The sequence below is a fragment of the Felis catus genome, chromosome X, assembly GCF_018350175.1.
Source record: "Felis catus isolate Fca126 chromosome X, F.catus_Fca126_mat1.0, whole genome shotgun sequence".
Lineage (NCBI taxonomy): Eukaryota > Metazoa > Chordata > Mammalia > Carnivora > Felidae > Felis > Felis catus.
The window spans coordinates 38,979,346-39,002,110 of NC_058386.1; the positions used below are offsets into that span (position 1 = coordinate 38,979,346).

Genomic DNA, 22,765 nt, shown 5'->3' on the forward strand with positions numbered 1-22,765 from the left:
AGCCACCCAGGCATCCCAGCAATCAGTGTTCTTAACCAAGGACACGCTAAGAAATGGAAGCCGGTTCTTGACCCGCCCCCCGGTCTACACAATCAGAAATTCTTGGAGAGGGCCAGGAGATTCTGATGAGCGCTCTCAGCTGAGAACAGCTGGCATAGACCTCACCAGAAAATTATGGTACCTTTCTAATCATTAGCCTTTCTTTACCATAGGTTAGTTTGGACTCAGGAGTGGCCGACAAACAATGATTCTCTTAGACAATTGGAAGTCAAACTACTGGGATTAACCTCTTGACATTCTTGGCTTGGTGTAACATTGTTTTAACCACATTCCAACAGAACAGCAACAAACTCTATACATATGACACGTCCAACCAAGAAGAGAGTGATGTCCTGGCAAGAAATAAAAGCAAGCCTTGAGGTGTGACAGTGACGTGACTTATACCACACGTCGACCTCTCTGCCAGCATGGATTCGTGAACGTTACAAATACGTTGTTCTGATTAGAAGCTGTGTGTAACTGAATGCCTAGTTTGGCATCGTGCCTCTCTTGTTTCTGGCTTATTCCAAACTCCCCCCTCCCTAAAAAAAAAAAAAAATCACATGACAGGAGAGGCAACTGAAGGGGGAGGCCAATTCATCCAGGTGTGCTCATTTCTTTTTTTTAATTTTATTTATTTATTTTGAGAGAGAGAGACAGCATGAGTGGAGGAGGGGCAGAGAGAGAAGGAGAGGGAGAGAATCCCAAGCAGGCTCTGAGCTGTCAGCACAGAGCCCGACGTGGGGCTGGAACCTACGAAACTGAGATCATGACCTGAGCTGGAATCACGAGTTGGACGCTTAACCGACCGAGCCACCCAGGTGCCCCTACGTGCGCTCATTTCAGTGGTCGGCTCCACAGAAGAAGGAAAGCGTTTGACCTCCCGTTTCATTTGGAAAATGTAGATGCCCTATGGAAGTCACAGGAATACCATCAGTGGGCGTCACCTAAATAGGACCCCTAGCCCCTTTCCGGGGCCCACAGGTACATGAAAAGCAGCCCCAAACTAGTCAAGATACAATTGAAAGAAACGCCACCTACCCCGTCCCACTGAGATCTGAGCCGCTGACTCACAAAGCTTGTTTGCTCTTTTTCCCCCGTTTAACTTTGGAAAGCCCAAAGAAGATGTTTACGTGATTTTTTTCCCAAGGAGCCTCTGTCCAAACGGACCTTCCTGAACTGGAATCATCGTATTAAATGTTTCCAGACAGACTGGTTTCTTGCCAAACAGAGCTTGATGATGGAGTGGCTGGTTCGTGTTTGCTTTCCACGGTGCTTGCTAGAGCCCGCCAGGAATTGATGTTGACAAACTCAGTCTTGTTACGGATCGCGATGACCGCGTATTCCGTGCGTACCCCCCGAGCTGTGTCTTCCCTCGGAGAACACGTCCTGATCAGGAAGAGCCAATCAGAAATTCCGAAATTTTCAAGAGACTTTACAAGTCGCCTTTTACTCAGAGTCGTTCCCCACCCCCCCCCCAGCCCCGCCCCGGGTCTTTATGAATAACACTGCCCCCGACTTCCCTAATAATGTTCAAATACGTCATTATGACTGACATCGGTTTGCCTCTGCAACCTGCTTGTGCGCTTCGATTTGAAATCAAGAGGCTGAGAGAATCGAGAAGTCTTAATAAAAGCCTTTCCAAGATCCTCATGGAGGTTACCTTTCATTTTTCTTCTTGGATAGTTTAATAACACCAAAGACTCACTAGACGGGGCCGTTAGCTACAGGAATAATAATAAAACAAGGCACAGGGGCACCTGGGTGGCTCAGTCGGTTGGGTGTCTGACTTCGGCTCGGGTATGAACTCACGGTTCGTGGGTTCGAGCCCCATGTCGGGCTCTGTGCTGGTGGTGCGGAGCCTGCTGGGGATTCTCCCTCCCCCCCCCAACCCCCCCCCCCAAAATAAATCAATGACCTTTAAAAAAAAAATAAAAACAATGCACTGATGAAGGTTCAGGATATCCTGTGATCCCCAGTCTATCATTTGTATAAATTTGATGTCACGTGGGGAAGGTAATCAAAAACAGGCAAAAAGCTTAGTTAGGGAATGTTGGAGTAAAGCATTCAAGTGACTATAAATATAATAAGTGTTTATAAATATAAATATTAGTATAAAAATATAAGAAAATATTTTTTGACTAAGGCAATACCATCACTTACAAACACACAGGTAAAACAGATGTTCATAGAATTTAAAAGTTGTGAATTTGCAGCAAAGGAAACAACCAACAAAACTAAAAGGCAACCAACGGAATGGGAAAAGATATTTGCAAATGACATATAGGACAAAGGGCTAGTATCCAAAATCTATAAAGAGCTCACCAAACTCCACACCCAAAAAACAAATAACCCAGTGAAGAAATGGGCAGAAAACATGAAGAGACACTTCTCTAAAGAAGACATCCGGATGGCCAACAGGCACATGAAAAGATGCTCAACATCGCTCCTCATCAGGGAAATACAAATCAAAACCACACTCAGATATCACCTCACGCCAGTCAGAGTGGCCAAAATGAACAAATCAGGAGACTACAGATGCTGGAGAGGATGTGGAGAAACGGGAACCCTCTTGCACTGTTGGTGGGAACGCAAATTGGTGCAGCCGCTCTGGAAAACAGTGTGGAGGTTCCTCAGAAAATTAAAAATAGACCTACCCTATGACCCAGCCATAGCACTGCTAGGAATTTACCCAAGGGATACAGGAGTACTGATGCATAGGGGCACTTGTACCCCAATGTTTATAGCAGCACTCTCAACAATAGCCAAATTGTGGAAAGAGCCTAAATGTCCATCAACTGATGAATGGATAAAAAAATTGTGGTTTATATATACAATGGAGTACTACGTGGCAGTGAGAAAGAATGAAATATGGCCCTTTGTTGCAACGTGGATGGAACTGGAGAGTGTTATGCTAAGTGAAATAGGCCATACAGAGAAAGACAGATACCATATGGTTTCACTCTTATGTGGATCCTGAGAAACTTAACAGAAACCCATGGGGGAGGGGAAGGAAAAAAAAAAAGAGGTTAGAGTGGGAGAGAGCCAAAGCATAAGAGACTCTTAAAAACTGAGAACAAACTGAGGGTTGATGGGGGGTGGGAAGGAGGGGAGGGTGGGTGATGGGTATTGAGGAGGGCACCTTTTGGGATGAGCACTGGGTGTTGTATGGAAACCAATTTGACAATAAATTTCATATATTGAAAAAAAAAGTTGTGAATTTGCTTTCTGTTCTGAAGTAATTCTTCCAACATTTTCTAATACATTATTGTCAATCTTTAAAAACTGCCTTGTATAGGTTAAAAACGACCCTGAAGAGTCTAAAGACTTCTTGTCCCTTCATAAAGTGTCGTATTTCCAACCATAAAAGTCTGTAGGAGCGCCTGTGTGGCTCAAGTCGGTTAAGCGTCCGACTCCTGATTTCAGCTCAGGCCATCATCTCACAGGTTCATGGGATCGAGCCCCACTCTGGGCTCTGCACTGAAAGCTCGAACCCTGCTTGGGATTCTCTCTCTCTCTCTCTCTCTCTCTCTCTCTCTCTGCCCCTTTCCTGCTCCCGCTCTCTCTCCCCTAAATAAATAAAGAAGCAAACATTAAAAGAAGTTTTCTTTGGAAGTCAGAGAATCTTTTTTTAAAACATCGAGGCATTTCCATATTTCCTAAAAGACTTGTCGTTAAGGCACAAATTCTCGAAATCAAAAGACCCCGGGGTGGATAGTGTGTCAGAGCGCAAAGAATAACGAGGACCACTCACATCCTCTCCTCACATTAATCCTTTCTCCCCCCCACTAGTAAAACAAAGTGCAGACACTAAATCCAGTCTTCTTCCCTTTCCACCACCTCAACAGTGCCTCTCTTCCAACATGGGAGAATAAGCCTGATTCTGTTCACGATCTGAGCACCCCCGATTCCCAGTCCACACCTCCAGTCTTGACTTTCTTCCTGAAAATACATCCCAACATGGCGGGCATCACCATACAGATGTCCCAACCACGTTCAAAGGCCTCACGGTCAGAACAAGGATACCCTACCTCTACCCCGAACGTTGTTCCCTGCTCCGTGCTTCTGGGTTTTACTACTGTATCACCATCTTTTCGACCGACCGCAGAGTGAGCTCTGAGGCGACCCGTTAAGATTCAGATGAAGCAAATTCCTTCTGTTTCTTTTCCTTTGAGAGCTGACAATGACCTAGATATTCCCCTTCCACACTTTCTATATTTAGTTGTTGGTCAATGCCTATCAACTCTGCCAACCCAATGTCTCTCAGGTCTTTCCTGTGTTTTCTGTTTCCTACTGTCATTGTCCAGGTTTAGACACTGAGCACCTGCTAACCTGAACAACTGCAAAACTCTTGGGCTAGTCACTCCCTTTCCTCTCCAACCTGCTTACCTGCTAGCTCCAGGAGAGCCAGCACAGTGCCCGGCACAGAGTAGGCATTCGACAAACACTTCTTGGCAATGCTGACTGGCCCCAAATTGCATCATCTGGACGCAATGGAGCTATGTGACAAGAAAACCTCAATCTCATGAACACTGAAGGAAATCCTCTGCATACTGCCCCGTCACGACCTTATACTCAGAGACCCATGGTCCCCAAATTTCTGTTTCTCCCCATAGTACCCATCGTGGTATATCAACGGGGAGGCAAGGGGCCCAGATAAGTAGTTGGAAAGGAACAAAGTCTCTTCAACATAGGCAGAAATTCGTCAGATGGGTTAAATAAGGGTAAGCAGGGCATGTTATGTGTCAAACACAGAAAGGAGGAGATGGAAGGACCCAGAGATAATTCATTTTCTGTAGGTATTAAATATATATGAGGCACCTGGGCTCTAAATATTCATGACACAACAAATATACAAGAGTCAGTAAATATTCATGAGTACTCAATATTCATGAGGCCTCAATTTGGTCACTCATTCGCTGGTGACACCCATTCTGGCCCCAGGTGTCCTTTCGCCGAGAAACAAACAAACCCCGTGACTACAGCTGTGGCCAGGCCCTCTTCTCCCTGGGTCTCTCCGATAGAGCGCGTGCCATGAGCCCAGGGTCCCTTCTGTCTGTGGTCCTCCTTACTTGAACTTCAACTCTGGTCGTCAAGACTGACGCAGCAAAGACGGCGGGACCACGGCCTACCCCCGGATTCAGGCGGAGCGGTCCTCCCACCCACCCGTACCTCGTCCTACATGTGCGAACTGAACTCCTTTCTTTCCCCCTCGCGTCTCACTGTACGTTTCGAATTGTTTCCACGCGTCACGTGATGATGCATTTTAATCTGGTCCACGAGGCTTTTGCTCCGTGGCCTCTGGGAGAGCCCGCACGCATGCTTCTTGGAGGATGACACCGCCTCAAGGTAATACCCCCACGTGACACTCTGGCTGCTACGTGGAGAACAGATGGTTGTACCAAAGAATCATGGCTCCTGAGGGGTCAAAGTGGTCTTGAAACGTCATCTACACCACCACACACACACACACACACACACACACACACACACGGCCCCCTCCCATACCTCTACTAAGCTCATGACCCCCTCCCATACCTCTACTAAGCTATCAGTGAAAAATAACCCCTGACCTGCCCCCTATCTATACCAAGGACCAAATACGTGACACCCCTCTCTACCCCCACACCTGACCCTGACCCCCATGTTCTTCCAGAAACATCCAATACAATCTGTGGCAGCTCTCTGCCAGAAAATTATTATTCTTACTGACTGAATTCTGACCCCCCCCCCCCAGGTCATATCCTTGAGGATACAGAAAATTAGGTCGTCCTTCCTCCCCATGGCAGCCCTTCAGATTCCTGAATTCACCAGGCACACCCGAATCTTCCCTTTACAGACAAATATCCCTTTTCACTATTCTGCCTTACACACGACAACTTTTCAGGCCTTTTACCACCGTGGTTGCTGCCCCCTGAAGGCATCCAGATCTCAGCACTGTCCCAGGTGAAGGACTCCTAGCACAAGAAGAAATCAGTCACTTCCCTTGATCTCCACCCTACTCTTAATAATGCAGTTTAGGATTAACTCAACTCCTCTGGTGGCCACATCACAGAGTTAACTGGCTGAGATGGAGTATGGATAAAGAGGACTGGTACATGGGGGGGGGGAGGGGAGGGGTGAAGGAACAACAACCCTCTGCGGAAGAGCCATCAGAGTATGTAGTTAACAGGGATGAGGAGGCAGAGAGGGTGGTTAAAGCAAATGGCTGTGAATTCAAGAAAGAAGAGAGAGAGGTGCCTGGTGGCGGGGGGGGGGTGCGGGGTGCAGTCGGTTAAGCATCTGACTCTTGATTTCAGCTCAGGTCATGATCTCAGGGCTCAGGAGTTCAAGCTCCACATCGGGATTCACGCTGACCATGCCGACCGAGACTATCCGGGACTCTCTCCACCTCTCTCTCTCTCTCTCTCTGCCCCTCCCCTGCTCACAGGTGCTTGCGCGCTCTCAAAATAAATGATGAGATAAGCACTTAAAGGAAAGAGAAAGGAAGAAAGAAGAGAGAATACAAATCTGGAAGTGACAGTGGACAAGTCTCCTCTCTTCTCCTTGAAAGTGTTGTGAAGAAGTAATATGATCATAGTAAAGAGACTGAAGACACAGGAGGGTTTACTCATACTGGAGCAGCACGGGAAAGAAAACTAATATACCATACAAGAGCAAGACAAAGGGCCCATGCTGAGGTGGGGGGTGGGAGGGGGCAGAGTAGAAAGCCAGTAAGTCACCATCAATAACCGCAGGCCAATGGCATGTTCATATTCGCAGTCACCAACAAGTCAGACACCGAAGCAGTATATGGCGCCTTTTAAAAAGCCAGAGACAGGGGTGGGGCACCTGGGTGGCTCAGGCGGTCGAGCGTCCGACTTCGGCTCAGGTCACGATCTCGCGGTTCGTGGGTTCGGGCCCCACGTCGGGCTCTGTGCTGACAGCTCGGAGCCTGGGGCCTGCTTCGGAGTCTCTGTCCCCCCCCCCCCCGCCCCTCCGTCACTCATGCTCTGTCTCTCTCTGTCTCTCAAAAGTCAATAAAGATTTCAAAAAATATATAAAAACCTAGAGAAGGGCAGCATGTAAAGGTGGGAGTTCCAAGTCAGAGAACCGTAACTCTGCTTTCAATAGGTACCTTGAGGCAGTCCGCTATTTTTCAACTCTGGTTCATTTACTTGAATTGTGTCATCTTCGAGGTAGAAGAGGATTTTATAGCGTCTTATTCTATACTTTTCTTGAGTTTTATCAGGCAATTCATCTTCTAAATAGGCATCAAAAGATAATACCTGTTGGGATCATAATTAGAAGCTAAGAAATGGCAAGAAAATTTTCATCAAAACTGAGAGTCAATACGGCTACTGCTTATATACTTGCTGTTGATGTAAAGCGAACGTGGAGAGTTTCACCAAGACATTCCACACATCAGCTCTGCGAACAGATATGCAATCTAGGTTACCATATACAAAGCCTGTATTTTCATCACTGTCTGGTTAGGATAAGGAAACGATACCCAAGCAACAAATCCATCATTCAGCTCTGCTCTAAGCTGAAGTACTATCTGTCGGGTTTCGCAGTGGGATTCTATATGTAAGTTACAGTAGTCCCCCCCCCACACCCCCGCCCCCCACACCGTATCCATGGCTTCGCTTTCTGCAGTTTCAGTGGCCCGCGGTCAGTTGGGTCCAGAGGTAGATGATCCTCCTTCCGCCCCGTGCTCAGGTCGACGGGAGCCCACCACTGCATCACGATGCCTACATCGCCCACCTTACTTCATCTCATCTCGCGCGTCTTACCATCTCGCATCATCGTAAGAAGGGCGAGTACAGCACGATGAGGTATTTTGAGAGCCCGCGTTCGTGTAACTTATTACAGTATATTGTTAAAATTGTTCTATTATTACGTATTGTTGTTAATCTCTTACGGTGCTTAATTTACAAATTAAACTTTATCATAGGTATGTCACGTGTGTACACGGAAAAAAAAAAAACCCACTACATATGGTTGAGTGCTACCTGTGGTTTCAGGCATCCACTGGGGGTCTTGGAACATGTACCCTACGGGCAAAGCTGGGGGGACTACTATGCAGACAAACTAATATTTTTTCTGAATATTCTTTCAATAGGAAGATGTGAAATTCTTACAGCGCACCGGAGATCCCACCTTAAACTTCTCCAGGAACTTCAAAGAGCCTAGCTCAATGCCAACCAGTCTCATCTTACACTGTGTATGTGTTGGTGTGGGGGTCCCCTCCCTAAGGAATGTGGTGAGAAAAGACCTCAAGATAAGGGAAGGCAACCTGGCTATGTGCGTACGTGACATTCCTCACGACTCTGTATGTCTGTACATGACATCCCTCATGACCCTGTAACGTGAGACCCTCCCCCGCCAATCAGACTGTATGTCTATATGTTACCCATATATGGAGACAAAGAAGTAGAAAACGCATAAAATGCTACACCACGCGGCATTCGGGGCTCAGTCTTTCAGGTACAAACCCTCTGAGCCCATGCCGGCAAGATCAAAATTGCTTCCTGGAAAGAAAAGCCTCAGTGTCACGACTTTCTGTGCGAGCATCCTGCTACAACGTGGGGAGGGGAGTGCTGGAGAGGGACTCAGGTGGGAGAGGTGGATTCTATAGTACTTACTGTAAAAATCAGAGATCGTCAAAAATGCTCCTGAAAATTCCTTAACCATTCTGGAACACTGGGCCTCTCGGTAAGTATAACACAGCCCATTTTTCTTCCATGATGAAGCAGACAAATGACTGCCTCTTCAGCTGAAGGCCCATTGAAATACCTTCCTTATTAGGCTCAGGTGCCATGTTGTACGAACAATACGTATGTTTAACCCTTGGAATCACTCTCAACGTGGCAATCTGATCACACACGGAGGAAGACGTGGTCACTGAGGACAACTGAGGGGCCAGGAGATTCAGGCTACCATTTCAAGCTTGCCCTGGGACACGTGCTCCTTGAGAGCTCAATTTTAATATTCCCTCCGGTCTCAAGTTAATCGTGTATATGATGTGACAGTGTGGTAATCCAACATGGACAATATGATATGTACGACTGAGTCTGTTAGGTGCAATCTACCCTTCTAAAGGTGGTCACTCTAATTAGGAATATATGTTCCGGGAAAGTTTAGCAAATTTTTATCAGAAGCCCACACTTCAGAAGTGGCTGACAAAATGTCTCAGTAGCTTATCTTTGATCAACACAAGACACTTTGTTCATTACCGTAAAGGATGTTAGAGAGGAACTGTAGTGAGTTAAGTGATTCTATTCAAAATGAATGGATCCTTTGCAAGTATTGCTGAGGCACTGTCTTTACTGGAACAAGTTCTAGAAATCTAGTGTACTGGAGATCTCCAACCTTTCAAAATGGCATCTTTGGCTCCATTCCAGAATGGTCCTATGTTCAACTGCTTTCCTGGAAAATTCACCTGGCCTGCCTCCAGTTAGAAGGTTAGCTAAACTCACTTCTAGAATACGGTCATATTTGTGTTGAGTGAACATTTCTGGTAAGATGCTGTTGGATGGGTATAGGGTTTCCTTCTGGGGTGATGCAAATGTCTTGGAATTAGAAGTGACAGTTATGCAACACTGTAAATATACTAGATGGCACTAAATTGCACATTTTAAATGGGCTAATGGTTAGGGCGTGTGGGTGGCTCAGTCAGCTAAGCACCCAACTTCAGCTCAGGTCATGATCTCGCGGTTCGTGGGTTCAAGCCCTGCATCAGGCTCTCTGGTGTCAACACAGAGCCTGCTTCAGATCCTCTGTCCCCCCCTTTCTGCCCCTCCCTTACCCCTGCACGCACACACTCTCCCTCTCAAAAATAAACATTAAGAAATATAAAATAAATATTTTATAAATATTTATTATATATATATAATTTTATATAATATATATTATATATTATATAATATATAATATATATAATTTTTTATTTATTATTTACTATATAATTTACTATTTATTATATAAATATAAAATATACAAAATTTATTTATTTTATAAATATATTTATATTTATATAAATATATATTTATTATATTTATATTTATATATAATATATTTTATAAGTATATTTATAAAATATATTTATTATATAAATATAAAATATACAAAATATAATATATAATTTAATATAAATATAAAAAATAAACACGTAGAAAAATAATAAAAATAAGATGGTTAATGGTTAGTTTTATGTTATGTCAATTTTACTTCAAAACAAAGATGTTGGACATTGAGGGGCAGTTAAGATGGGGGAGAATGAGTGGGACGGGGATTTTCCATCTGTGCCCCTGAAACACAGCTGTATTGAGGTCAGACCAGTTGGAATACCCAGGAAACAGACCTGCAGAGGGGCAGAAGGCTCTCTACAGTTGGAAGGAGACAGACTGGCAGGATTGAGCTGTGAGTATGTGACTTGGGGGAGAGAAAACGGCGGAACTATAGAGGGGAAAGAACCCTTTCTGTGGACAGACATAAGGTAGCGAAAGAGAGAGGGGTTGGGCACTGAGTTAGCACAAGAGGAAAACCTCTCCAGACCACAGACTGGGGAAGGACCTCTCCAGACCACAGACTGGTACAGAGAGTGCCAGTTATGTTTTGCAAACAGCCTTTGGAGCTGAAACTCAGAGGCTTTGAAAGTGCAGGACTTTCTCTGGAGAGGAGCTGAGGTGCACACTTCTGGGGAGGAGGGAGCTGGCCCCAGAGTGCATAGTGTGGTGTAGACATCTCTGGGGCACACTGGGAGAGAACATTCCCCTTCCTGGAGTACCCTGGGAAGAGGGTTCATTGCCTCCCCAAGGACAGAAGGCCCTGCAGATGCCAGCCAAAGGCCTTTCATCAGCAGGGCAGAGTGGTTCTAAACCAGAACGGGGTCCCGTATCTCAGGGGTTCTGAAACCCAGCCGAGAGCCAAATGGAAGGCACAGGAGAACTGTGACACGGTGCCTGCTGGCTGCCCTCCCTATTTTGTGACGGCTACCTGAACACCATGGTGTGAGACACCCAGTCCGGGGAGAAGAGACTGGGGTGACGCCATTTTTCCCCGCAACACCAACATAGTAGGACTTCAGGAAGCAGCACAGCGCCCCACAGTGGAGGTGGGACAGGCTTACGCCAAACCCAGCCCTTCCGGGCCTGGTAACTGCTTATTTACTGGAGTGACACTGGCTGACCCAACACAGCCGACCTCTCCTCCAGACCAGCACAGCCACCACCCCCCAAGAACCAACAGACGACTCGTTCTTTTTCTTTCTTCCCTCTTTTTTTTCTTTCGAAACCAGGCTCATAGCTTCTGATTTGGTCTTTGTCAATTCTCATTATATACACATATACATATTTTTTATCCTATTCTGCCTCCATGTTTTCTCTTTCTTCTTTATTTCTCTCTTTCTCTGGAATTAGCCCTATAGGTGTTTGATTCTCTTTTGTTTTCTTTCCTCCTCTTTCTTGTTTTCTCTTTTTATGGGATCAGGCTCCATACACACATACCTTTTTTTTTTTTCTTTTTTTTTTTCTATTCCAGGGTTACTTCAACAAACAAATCAAAGCGCACCTAGTTAAAGGTCCAACCACCACCACTACGAGCAAGGAGGAGGTCTGCAGAGGACCGAACAGTGGGAAAGAGCAGCCAAAAACGCAACGACAGAACGCACACAACATACACCAGAAACACTTCCTGGAGTCCCAGACCGTGGACTGTGCAGGACCTCTTTTTAATACGGTGGTACTCACAGGTGCAGGACACATAAGGAGACTTTACAACACGCAAAAGACGAAAACTTAGCCAAAACAACAAGACGGGATTTCTCCCCAAAAGAAAGGTCAAGAAGAAATCACAGCCAGAGAATTGCTGAAAACAGATACAAACAAGATACCTGAATAAGAATCTGGAGTAACAGTCATAAGAGCAATAGCTGGGCCTGAACAAAGCAAAGAAGGCACCAGAGAAACCCTTGCTGCAGAGGTCAAAGACCTAAGAACTAGTCACGATGAATTAAAAAATACTATAACTTCGAGGCAAAATAAACGAGATACAGTGACAGTGAGGATAGAAGAAGCAGAAGAGGGAATAGGTGAAACAGAAGATAAAATCAGGGAAAATAATGAAGCTGAAAAAAAGAGGGAAAGGAAATTATTAGATCACAAGGGGAGAATTAGAGAACTAAGGGATTCCATGAAACAAAACACTATCTGTATCCTAGGAGTCCCAGAAGAAGAGCGAGAAAAAGGGGCAGAGGGTTTATGTGAACAAATTATAGCGGAGAACTTCCCTAATCCGGGGAAGGAAAACAGGCATCGAAGTCCAAAGGGCACAGATAACTCCTGTCAAAATCTGCAAAAACAGATCAACATGAGGACACATAGTGAAACTGGCAAAATACAAAGATAAAGAGAGAATTCTGAAAGGAGTTAGAGACAAAAGGTCCTTAACCTACAAGGGTGGACACATAAAGTTAGTAGCAGACCTGTCCCGTGGAACTTGGCAAGCTAGAAGGGAGTAGCAGGAAATATTCAATGTGCCCAATAGGAAAAATATGCAGCCACGAATCCTTTACCCAGCAAGGCCGTCATTCAGAATAAAAGAGAAAGATTTTCCCAAACAAAACTAAAGGAGTTAATAATGACCACTAAACCAGCCCCGTAAGAAATTCGAAGGGGTCTTTCTCAGTGGAAAGCAGCAAAGACTACAAAGGGCCAGAGAACATCAACACCAACAAGAAATCCACAGATAACACAATGGCACTAAATTCAAATCTTTCATAATCACTCTGAATGTAAATGGACTAAATGCCCCACTCAGAAGACATAGGTTATCAGAATGAATTTAAAAAAAAATAAGATCTGGGGCGCCTGGGTGGCACAGTCAGTTAAGCGTCCGACTTCAGGCAGGTCACGATCTCGCGGTCCGTGAGTTCGAGCCCCGCGTCAGGCTCTGGGCTGATGGCTCGGAGCCTGGAGCCTGTTTCTGATTCTGTGTCTCCCTCTCTCTCTGCCCCTCTCTGTCTCTGTTCATGCTCTGTCTCTCTCTGTCCCAAAAATAAATAAACGTTGAAAAAAAAAATTAAAAAAAAAATAAGATCCATCTATATGTTGCTATAAGAGACTCATTTTAGATCTGAGGACACCTGCAGATTGAAAGTGAGGGGATAGAAAACCATCTATCATGATAATGGACAGCAAAAGAAAGCTGGAGTAGCCATACTTATATCAGACAAACGAGACTTTAACACAAAGACTGTAACAAGAAATGCAAAAGGGCATTATATCATAATTAAGGGGTCTGTCCATCAAGAAGAACTACCAATTGTAAACATTTATGCCCTCAACTTAAAACACCCAAATAGATAAATCAATCACAAACATAAGCAAAGTTATTGATAATAATACCATAATTGTAGGAGACTGTAATACTCCACTTAGAGCAATGGACACATCATCTAAGCAGAAAATCAACATGGAAACAACGGCTCTGAATGACACATTGGACCAGATGGACTTAACAGATATATTCAGAACGTTTCATCCTAAAGCAGCAGAATGCACATTCTTCTTGAGCGCACATGGAACATTCTCCACAATAGACCCCATATTGTATCACAAAACAGCCCTCAACAGGTACAAAAAGACAGAGATCACACCATGCGTATTTTCAGATCACAACACTATGAAACTTGAAGTCAACCACAAGAAGAAATTTGGAAAGCCCTCAAATACATGGAGGTTACAGAACATCCTACTAAAGAATGAACGGGTTAACGAGGAAACTAAAGAAGAAATTTTAAAAATACAAGGAAACAAATGAAAATGAAAACACGACAGTCCATACCCTTTGGGATGTAGCAAAGGCAGTCCTAAGAGGAAAATACATTGCAATTCAGGCCTATCTCAAGAAGCAAGAAAGGTCCCAAATACACAACACAAACTTGCACCTAAAGGAGCTAGAAAAGGAACAGCAAATAAAGCCCAAAGCCAGCAGAAGAAGGGAAATAATAAAGATCGGAACAGGAATAAATGATACAGAATCCAAAAATACAGCAAAACAGATCAGTGAAGGAGCACTTGGGTGGCTCAGTCGATTAGGCATTTGACTTCGGCTCAGGTCATGATCTCACTGTTCGTAGGTATGAGCCCCTTGTCAGGCTCTGTGCTGACAGCTCCGAGCCTGGATCCTGCTTCAGATTCGGTGTCTCCCTCTCTCTCTGCCCCTCCCCAGCTCATGCTCTCTCTCCTTCTCAGAAATAAACAAACTTTGAAAAAAATTAAAAACAGCAGAACAGATCAATGAAGCTAAGAGCTGGTGTTTTGAAAGAATAAACAAAATTGATAAGCCCCTAGCCAGATTTATCAAAAAGAAAAGAGAAAGGGCCCAAATAGACAAAACCCCGAACAAAAGAAGAGAGGTCACAACCAATACCCCCAGAAATATAAACAATTATAAGAGAATCCTATGAAAAATGATATGCTAACAAACTGGACAATCTGGAAGAAATGGACAAATCCCTAGACTGTCACACACTACCATCACTCAAATGGGAAGAAATACAAAATCTGAACAGGCCCATAACCAGGAAAGAAATTGAATCAGTTATCAAAAATCTCCCCAAAAATAAGAGTCCTGGGCCAGATGGCTTCCCAGGAGAAGTCTACCAGACAATTTAATGAAGAGTTAATAACTGTTCTTCTCAAACTGTTCCAAAGAATAGAAATGGAAGGAAACCTTCCAAACTCAATTCTATGAAGCCAGCATTACCTTGAGTCCAAAACCAGATAAAGACTCCAGTATAAAGAAAAATTCCAGGCCAATATCTCCGACGAACATGGATGCAAAAATTCTCAACAAGATATCGGCAAGTCGAATTCAATAGTATATTAAAATAATTATTCATCGTGATCAAGTGGGATTCATTCCTGGGCTGCAGGGCTGGTTCAATATTCGCACATCAATCGACGTGATACATCACATTAACAGAAGAAAGGATAGAACCATATGATCCTGTCAATCGGTGCAAAAAAAGCATTTGACAAAATACAGCATCCTTTCTTAATAAAAACCCTCAAGACAGTCGGGATAGAAGGAACATATATTAACATCGTACAAGCCATGTATAAAAGGCCCACAGATACTATCATCCCCAATGGGGAAAAACTGAGGGCTTTCCCATGACGTCAGGAACATGACAGGGATGTCCACTCTCGCCTCTGTTCAACATAGTACGGCAAGTCCTAGCCTCAGCAATCAGACAACAAAAAGCTGTAATCATCAAGACAGTATGGTATTGGCACAAAAACAGATACACGGATCAACAGAATGGGAGAAGCTATTTGCAAATGACATATCAGATAAAGGGTTAGTATCCAAAATCTATGAAGAACTCACCACACTCAACACCTAAAAAAACAAGAAATGCAGCGAAGAAATAAGACATAAACAGACGCTTTGCCAAAGAAGACACATCCAGATGGCCAACAGACACATGAAAAGATGCTCATCACTCCTCATCAGGGAAATACAAATCAAAACCACACTGAGATACCACCCCACACCTGTCAGAATGGCTAACACGAACAACTCCGGCCACGACAGATGTTGGCGAGGATGCAGAGAAAGAGGATCTCTTTTGCATTGTTGGTGGCAATGCAAGCTGGTGCAGCCGCTCTGGAAAACAGGGCGGAGGTTCCTCAAAAAAATTAAAAATAGAACTACCCTATGACCCAGCAACAGCACTACTAGGAATTTATCCAAAAGATACAAAAATGCTGATTCAAAGTGGTACACACACCCCAATGTTTATAGCAGTGCTATCAACTATAGCCAAATTATGGAAAGAGCCTAAATGTCCATCGATTGAAAAATAGGGAAAGAAGTGATGTGTGTGTATATACATATACGTATAGGTATATATACGTACATGTATATGTAGCATATACATATATACGTATGGGTATATATACGTACGTATATATGTACGTATATATCCCTATACGTATATATGTATACATATATATACAGAGAGAGAGAGGGAGGAGAGAGAGAGAGAGGGAGGAGAGAGAGAGAGAGGGAGGAGAGAGAGAGAGAGAGAGAGAGAGAGGGAGGGAGGGAGAGAGAGAGAGGGAGGGGGGAGGGGGAGAGAGAGAGAGAGAGAGAGAGAGAGAGAGAGAATACTACTCAGCAATGAAAAGGAATGAAATCTTGCCATTTGCAACAACATGGATGGAACTGGAGAGTATTATGCTAAGTGAAACAAGTCAGAGGGAGATATCATATGATTTCACTCATATGTAGGATTTAAGAAACACAACAGATGAACATGAGGGAAGGGAAGGAAAATTAAGATAAAAGCAGAGAGGCAAACCATAAAAGAGTCTTAAATACAGAGAACAAACTGAGGGTTGCTGGAGGGCGTGGGGGGAGTGGGTTAAGGTGGGTGATGGGGATCAAGGAGGGCATTTTTGGAGATGAGCACTGGGTATCATATTTAAGAGATGAATCACTGGGTTCTACTCCTGAAGCCAAAACTACACAGGATGTTATCTAACGTGAATTTAAATTAAAAAGAAAGTTAAAAAAAAAAAGATGTTGGACACTGAATTGAGGTTGATATACTAAAGCGGTAAATTCTAGGCATGCCCGGGTGGCTCTGTCAGTTAAGCATCCGACTTCAGCTCAAGTCATGATCTCCCAGTTCATGGGTTGGAGCCCCACGTCGGGCTCTGTGCTGACAGCTCAGAGCCTGGAGCCTGCTTGGGATTCTGTCTCCCTCTCTCGCTCTCTGCCCCTCCCCCACTTGTGCTCACTCGCTCTCAAAAAGAAACTTAAAATGGTAAATTCTGTGTTATATGGACTACATCTCAATAAAAGAAAAAAAAAAAGGAAAGGGGAAAACGATGTCGGAAGACCCAGAAGGACAAGAGAGCTGGAGTTTCGTTGAGCTTCCAGTAAAGGTAGGGAGAGGGGGCAGAATATGCCGCCCCAGAAGGTACCACTTTGGATATGTGGAGTATTTGGACCCGAAAACAACTGGGTTCCAGCAGACTCGGGGAGAATTTTTTACCTGTCCCTTACCTGCCTACGAGAAGTTAGATAGGGACCCTGTACCAGGAAGGGAGCCATTACCAGAGAGAACTTTTCTATCAGGAAGACGTATTGGCATGGCATGGTAAATATTCGCTGACCAGACATTCGTTCTCCACATCCTCCCATCAAACGGCTTCCTCCTCTTTGAAGTCTCAGACCCCTACACCCTTTTCCTTAGCTCTGGATAGAATGTCAGTCTCAATTATCTGACCGCCTCTGTGTCTTAGTGGGGCTCCCAGAGGTATGTAAGTAAATTTGTGTTTCTCCTGTTCATCTGTCTTATGGCAATTTAATTAGACCAGCCAAAGAACCTAGAGGGGAAGAAGGGCAACGTTTTCTGCCCCTTCAGGATTCAATCTGAAACTTTTTTGTTTTTTTTTTTTGGCTTTGTAGTTGGGTATGAAAGCATGGCGATATAAAATTCATCACTCTCACCTACCTCTGTGCATTGACTGCTATCGGTAGGAGTTTGTGACTGAGCAAAGGGACACAGATCAGTTGACCACACGTCATTTATGTAATCATTGAATATCGGGCAAATAATACATTACAAGAGAATGAAGGATGCTAAATAAAAATGAAGAGAAAAGAAAAGATAGTATTTTAGGCCGGGCTTCAATAGGAGAGGGAGAGACTGATAGGTCATGTTCTGGTCCTCTGAGACTCCAGCATGCAAGTGAAGGACAGTAGAAATCGTCACTCCAAAATATGCCTCTTTGGTATAAGAACTATTTTAGAGTGGTTTTTTGTTGTTGTTGTTGTTGTTTGGGTTTGTGGGGTTTTGGTTTTTTGTTTTTACACACAGCAAACACAGGAGTACCTCTGGAAATAGAGAAGTTACCTTTCTGGAAGACATGTACCTGTATAAGGGAAATCTCCATTTGTAAGGGCATCCAAAGAGATCTCTAGAACATCTTATCACTGGAGAAGACAACAACTTAAATCTGCATAACAACCTCACTTTAACAGCGCCTTTCCTGGTAACCTCCCAACGGACTCCCCACCCCAAACACCTTTTATCTTTTAGCTGGAGGTGGTATTTGAGGTGGTGGCTTGTAGGGGCGCCTGGGTGGCTTGGTCGGTTAAGCGTCCGACTTCAGCTCAGGTCACGATCTCGCGGTCCGCGAGTTCGAGCCCCACGTCGGGCTCTGTGCTGACCGCTCAGAGCCTGGAGCCTATTTCCGATTCTGTGTCTCCCTTTCTCTCTGCCCCTCCCCTGTTCATGCTCTGTCTCTTTCTGTCTCAAAAATAAATAAACGTTAAAAAAAAAAATTAAAAAAAAAAAAGGTGGTGGCTTGGGACTTTTGGGGGAGTTACTCAGTCTTCCTGGGTCTCTCCCACGTATACATTTTATTAAGCTTCTGTTTGTTTTCCTCCCGTTCGTCTTTTTTATTACGGCGGGATCTCAGCTGAGAATCTAGACCCGTCCTATTTTCCTCCCCTACAAAAGGTAGGGAGCAAGTCAGAGTGGTAGAGACAGAAAGACAGAAAAGGAAGAGAGAAAAATGTCACCTGTAGCAAAGTGGAATGCAAGGGAAGAGACACCAGATAGACCAAAAGTGATCTCACAAAGCTAAAAGACTTAATCACAAAGGAACCTGAGGTACCAGAGGATCCAAAGAGAATGTCCTAAAATGAAAACTGCCAGAAATAACAATTTATGGAAACGTAATTATGATATAAGATTAGATAAATAAGGTCCTAGAGGATGTAAATGGGTAAATGGCTGTAATTGTCTTGAAAATGGGATGTAAATATCATTCGGCAGGGACATGTGATCTTTAGTTCCGCAGCAGGCTTCTGCCAGCCCTACTGTGTTATACAAGGTTACCTGCCCGATCCCCGGGGCAATTTGAACATTTGAGGCTAGCCTACAGGATATAAAATCTGAAATCAATTAGCTTTAAATAATAGAGAGCGTGGGATTTCTTCATTATAAAGGAACATTTTTAATGGGTTAGTATTCCTGAAATTAGCATCGTCTTACAATTATAAAGGCAAAAGAAACTGGAAGCCGTCAGTTTGATGGAAGGTGTGAATGTAGCCTTGTGGGGAAGGAGTTAATCCTATTTTCACGTCAGTTGAGCTATTTACTTTGCATGCGCGTCCCGAAGAGCTGGAGTTTAACATCGATTTGGATTCCTAATTTCCACTTGAAATTGTTTTCAAAATGATTACTGTCTGACACGTGAAATAATTGTGTGCAGAAGACTGTCCATCACGGGCTAGGCAATGCAATCCTGAGACAAAAGCAAAAAGCAAAATCTCCCTGAATAAATCTGAGAATTGTTTAAAGGTGGTGAGGGTGGTGCGACCGATGCATGAGTCATCAAGTCTGTATTTCTCAGAAACTAAATAGCTAAGTGTCCAAAATTTACAGCTAGATTTTCTAGAGATGCTGTCGGGAAAGACATGAAAGTCCAGTAATATTCAATGAGGCTCAACATTCTATAGAGAGATCAGCATCACTAATGTAAGTTTTAAATGTTTAGGTTCTAAAGAAGAAAGTATATGTGACCACTAAGGATCAATGCATACAATTACAAGTGGGTAGACAATACAAATTTCTGTACATTTTAATTTTTTTAAATGTTTTTAGCTACTTTTGAGACAGAGAGAGACAGAGCATGAGCAGGGGAGGGGCAGAGAGGGGAAGACACAGAATCTGAAGCGGGCTCCAGGCTCTGAGCTGCCAGCACTGAGCCCGACGCGAGGCTCGAACTCACGGAGAGTGAGATCATGACCTGAGCTGAAGTCGGACGCTCAACCGACTGAGCCACCCAGGCGCCCCCAAATTTCTGTACATTTAACGTGGTGTTGTTGATCCTCCCTGAAAAAGCTGTTAAGTCAGTGATTTCTTTTATGAATATAGAGTCCTAGAATTAAGAAAATAAACCATAGGAGAGTTTCTATCGCATATAGAGGATGGCTCCCCTATTCGTGACAATTGTACAGTTCCAGAAATTTATCACGCGAAGGGGAGCAGAACGTGACATCCCAAAATACTCTTCTTTGGCATAAGAGTTACCTCGAACTGATTCTTTTTAAGAAACAGCTGACCTAGGAGAAGCTCTGAAATCCAAGTAAAAGTGACCGTTTTGGTTTTTGTTTCTAAGGTGTTTTTTTTTTTTTTAAAATAAAAGTTTGTTTATTTTGAGAGAGACAGAAACAGCACAACTAGGGGAGGGGCAGAGAGAGGGGGAGAGAGAGAATCCCACGCAGGGTCTGTGCTATCAGCACAGAGCCCGATGCAGGGCTTGAACCCAGAAAACCGTGAGATCAGGACCTGAGTCGAAACCAAGAGTGAGATGCTGAACCATCTGAGCCACTCAGGTGCCCCTAAGGTTTTTATTTATTTATTTTGAGAGAGAGAGAGAGGGGAGGGGGGCAGAGAGAGAGAGGGAGTGAGACAGAATCCCAAGCAGCCTCTGCACCATCAGCCCGGAGCCCGACGCAAGATGCGAACCCACAGACCCTGAGATCATAACCTGAACCTAAATCGAGAGTGGGACACTCACAGAAGAAGCCACCCCGGCGCCTCAAAAGTGACCCTTTTGTATGAGCCATTTACATGTATAAGGGAAATCTCCATTTCCAAGGGTGTCTCCCTCACTGTACCAAGAGGAGGGATGACCAAATAGCTCTAGAAACTCTTATCAATGGAGAAGGCAGTGACTTAAATCTGCATAACAACCCTACCCTTGTTTACTATGCTTTTCCTAGTCCCCCCCCCAAAAGTGGCTCCCCCACTCCCAATAACCTCTTTTGTCTTTAGCTGGAGATAGTATTTTAAGGTGATGGCTTTGGCCATTTGTGGGAGTTCCTCAAGTTTTCTTGGGTCTCTCCCATGTATACAGGAGGTATACAGGTTATTAAACTTCTGCTTGTATTTCTCTTGTTAATCTGTCTTTCATCATAGGGGCATCTTAGCCAAGCACCTACAAAGGGTAAAGGGAAAATGATTTTTCCTCCCCTACACAGGCTAATTCACAAAAAATTCTAATAAATTGAAAACACATAAATTATACAAGTTCCAGTCACTAATCACAAAGCAATACAACTAGAAATGTTACCATGTAACTATAAACAAAAATTCTCACTAATAATTATTGTATTGTAATTAAAAGTAAACGCGAAAATACAAAACGCGAGTATAGAATTAAAGAGGTACAAACCTATAAAATTTTGGTAAAGCGATAATCTCGGGTGAATTACTGGATTTAGATTACTACCTAAGAGAATTTAGAGTTAAAGAGGGCTTACTCGGTTCATTGTTCTAACTCAGCTTTCCTCAGGCTTGGCTCTGCTTTAGGAGCCAACAGAGAGAGAGAGAGAGAGAGAGAGAGAGAGAGAGAGAGAGAGAGAGAGAGAGGAAGAGAGGAAGAGAAAGAAAGAAAAGAGAAAGAAAGGGAAAGAAGGAGGGAGGGAGGGAGGAAGAATGAAAGAATGAAAGAGACAAAGAAAGGGGAAAAAAAGGAAGAAGAAAAGGAAAAGAAAAGGAAGAAAACAAAGCCCAGCCCCAATGAATCAGAATCATGTGGGGTGTTGGGCGGGGGGAGCCCCTGGGTGGCTCAGTCAGGCGTCCGACTTCAGTTCAGGTCATGATCCCCCAGTTCATGAGTTCGAGCCTGACTTCAGGCTCTGCACTGACAGCTCAGAGCCTGGGGCCTGCTTCACTTTCTGTCTCCTTCTCTCTCTGTCCCTCCCTCTCCCCAGCTTGTGCTCTTTCTCTCTGTCTCTCAAAAATAAATAAAAACGCTTAAAAAAACTTAAAAGGGGTTCCTGGGTGGCTCAGTCTGTTAAATGTCCTACTTCAGCTCAGGTCATGATCTCCCAGTTCGTGAGTTCCAGCCCTGCCTTGGGCTCTGCGCTGACAGCTCGGGGCCTAAAGCCTGCTTCAGATTCTGTGTCTCCCTCTCTCTCTGCCCCTCCCCCCATCCCCAAACGCATAAGCATTAAAAAGAAAAAAAAAATTTTTTTTAAAGAATTATGGGGGCAGGTAATGATGAGAACAAAGGCAAAAGAAAGGTAGATAAAATTAAATTTCTTTACAATCTGCAGCCTGCGGACAAATACAGGCAGAGCAACATTCCTCAAGGAACTCACCATGGCCTTGATGTTAATGCTTTGCTAGAGGCAAAAAGCAACCTTAACTTAACAATAGCCAGACCTCCAGGATGCGGTAAGTCTTCTATACTATGAAAATCCTTTGGGAAACTTCCTTTATCTCTGCCCCTCCCCACTTAAAAAAGTATATAATCAATTGTTCCTCCCTGTCCCAGTGCAGATCTTCCGGACTAAGGGTCCTGTCCCCGAGCTCTCATGAAAACACCTTTTTGCACATAAAACGTCTCAAGAAGTCTTTCCTGCCGGCTCACTCGCCACCCACATCACATCAGGTAAGAGGGGCGTTCGTATTTTTTCTTAAAGCTCTCCCAAGTAATTCTGAAATGTAGCCAAGAGTTTTGACTCAGTGAGCAATAAATTGAGCAAAAATTTCTGAAAGTGGGAAAATCTGTGATAAGGAAAACAAGTAGAAAGCAAAAAGGATAAAAGCATAAATAGGAGAATTTGAAAGGAGAAAAACAACTGTAATAAACAAATCCAAGACTTTCTTTAATACACAGGTAAGAGTCTAGCAAAGATAAGA

At 43.9% G+C, this 22,765-nt stretch overlaps 1 protein-coding gene across 1 annotated transcript in view; it reads right to left on the reverse strand.

Annotated features, from left to right (window-relative positions):
* EFHC2 (EF-hand domain containing 2) overlaps nucleotides 1-22,765 on the reverse strand; it is a 199,535-nt gene that overhangs the window by 116,570 nt on the left and 60,200 nt on the right. Inside the window, exon 3 of the mRNA XM_023249026.2 lies at nucleotides 7,157-7,307. Coding sequence (XP_023104794.2) covers nucleotides 7,157-7,307 — 151 coding nt within the window. The remainder of the gene's footprint in view (nucleotides 1-7,156; nucleotides 7,308-22,765) is intronic.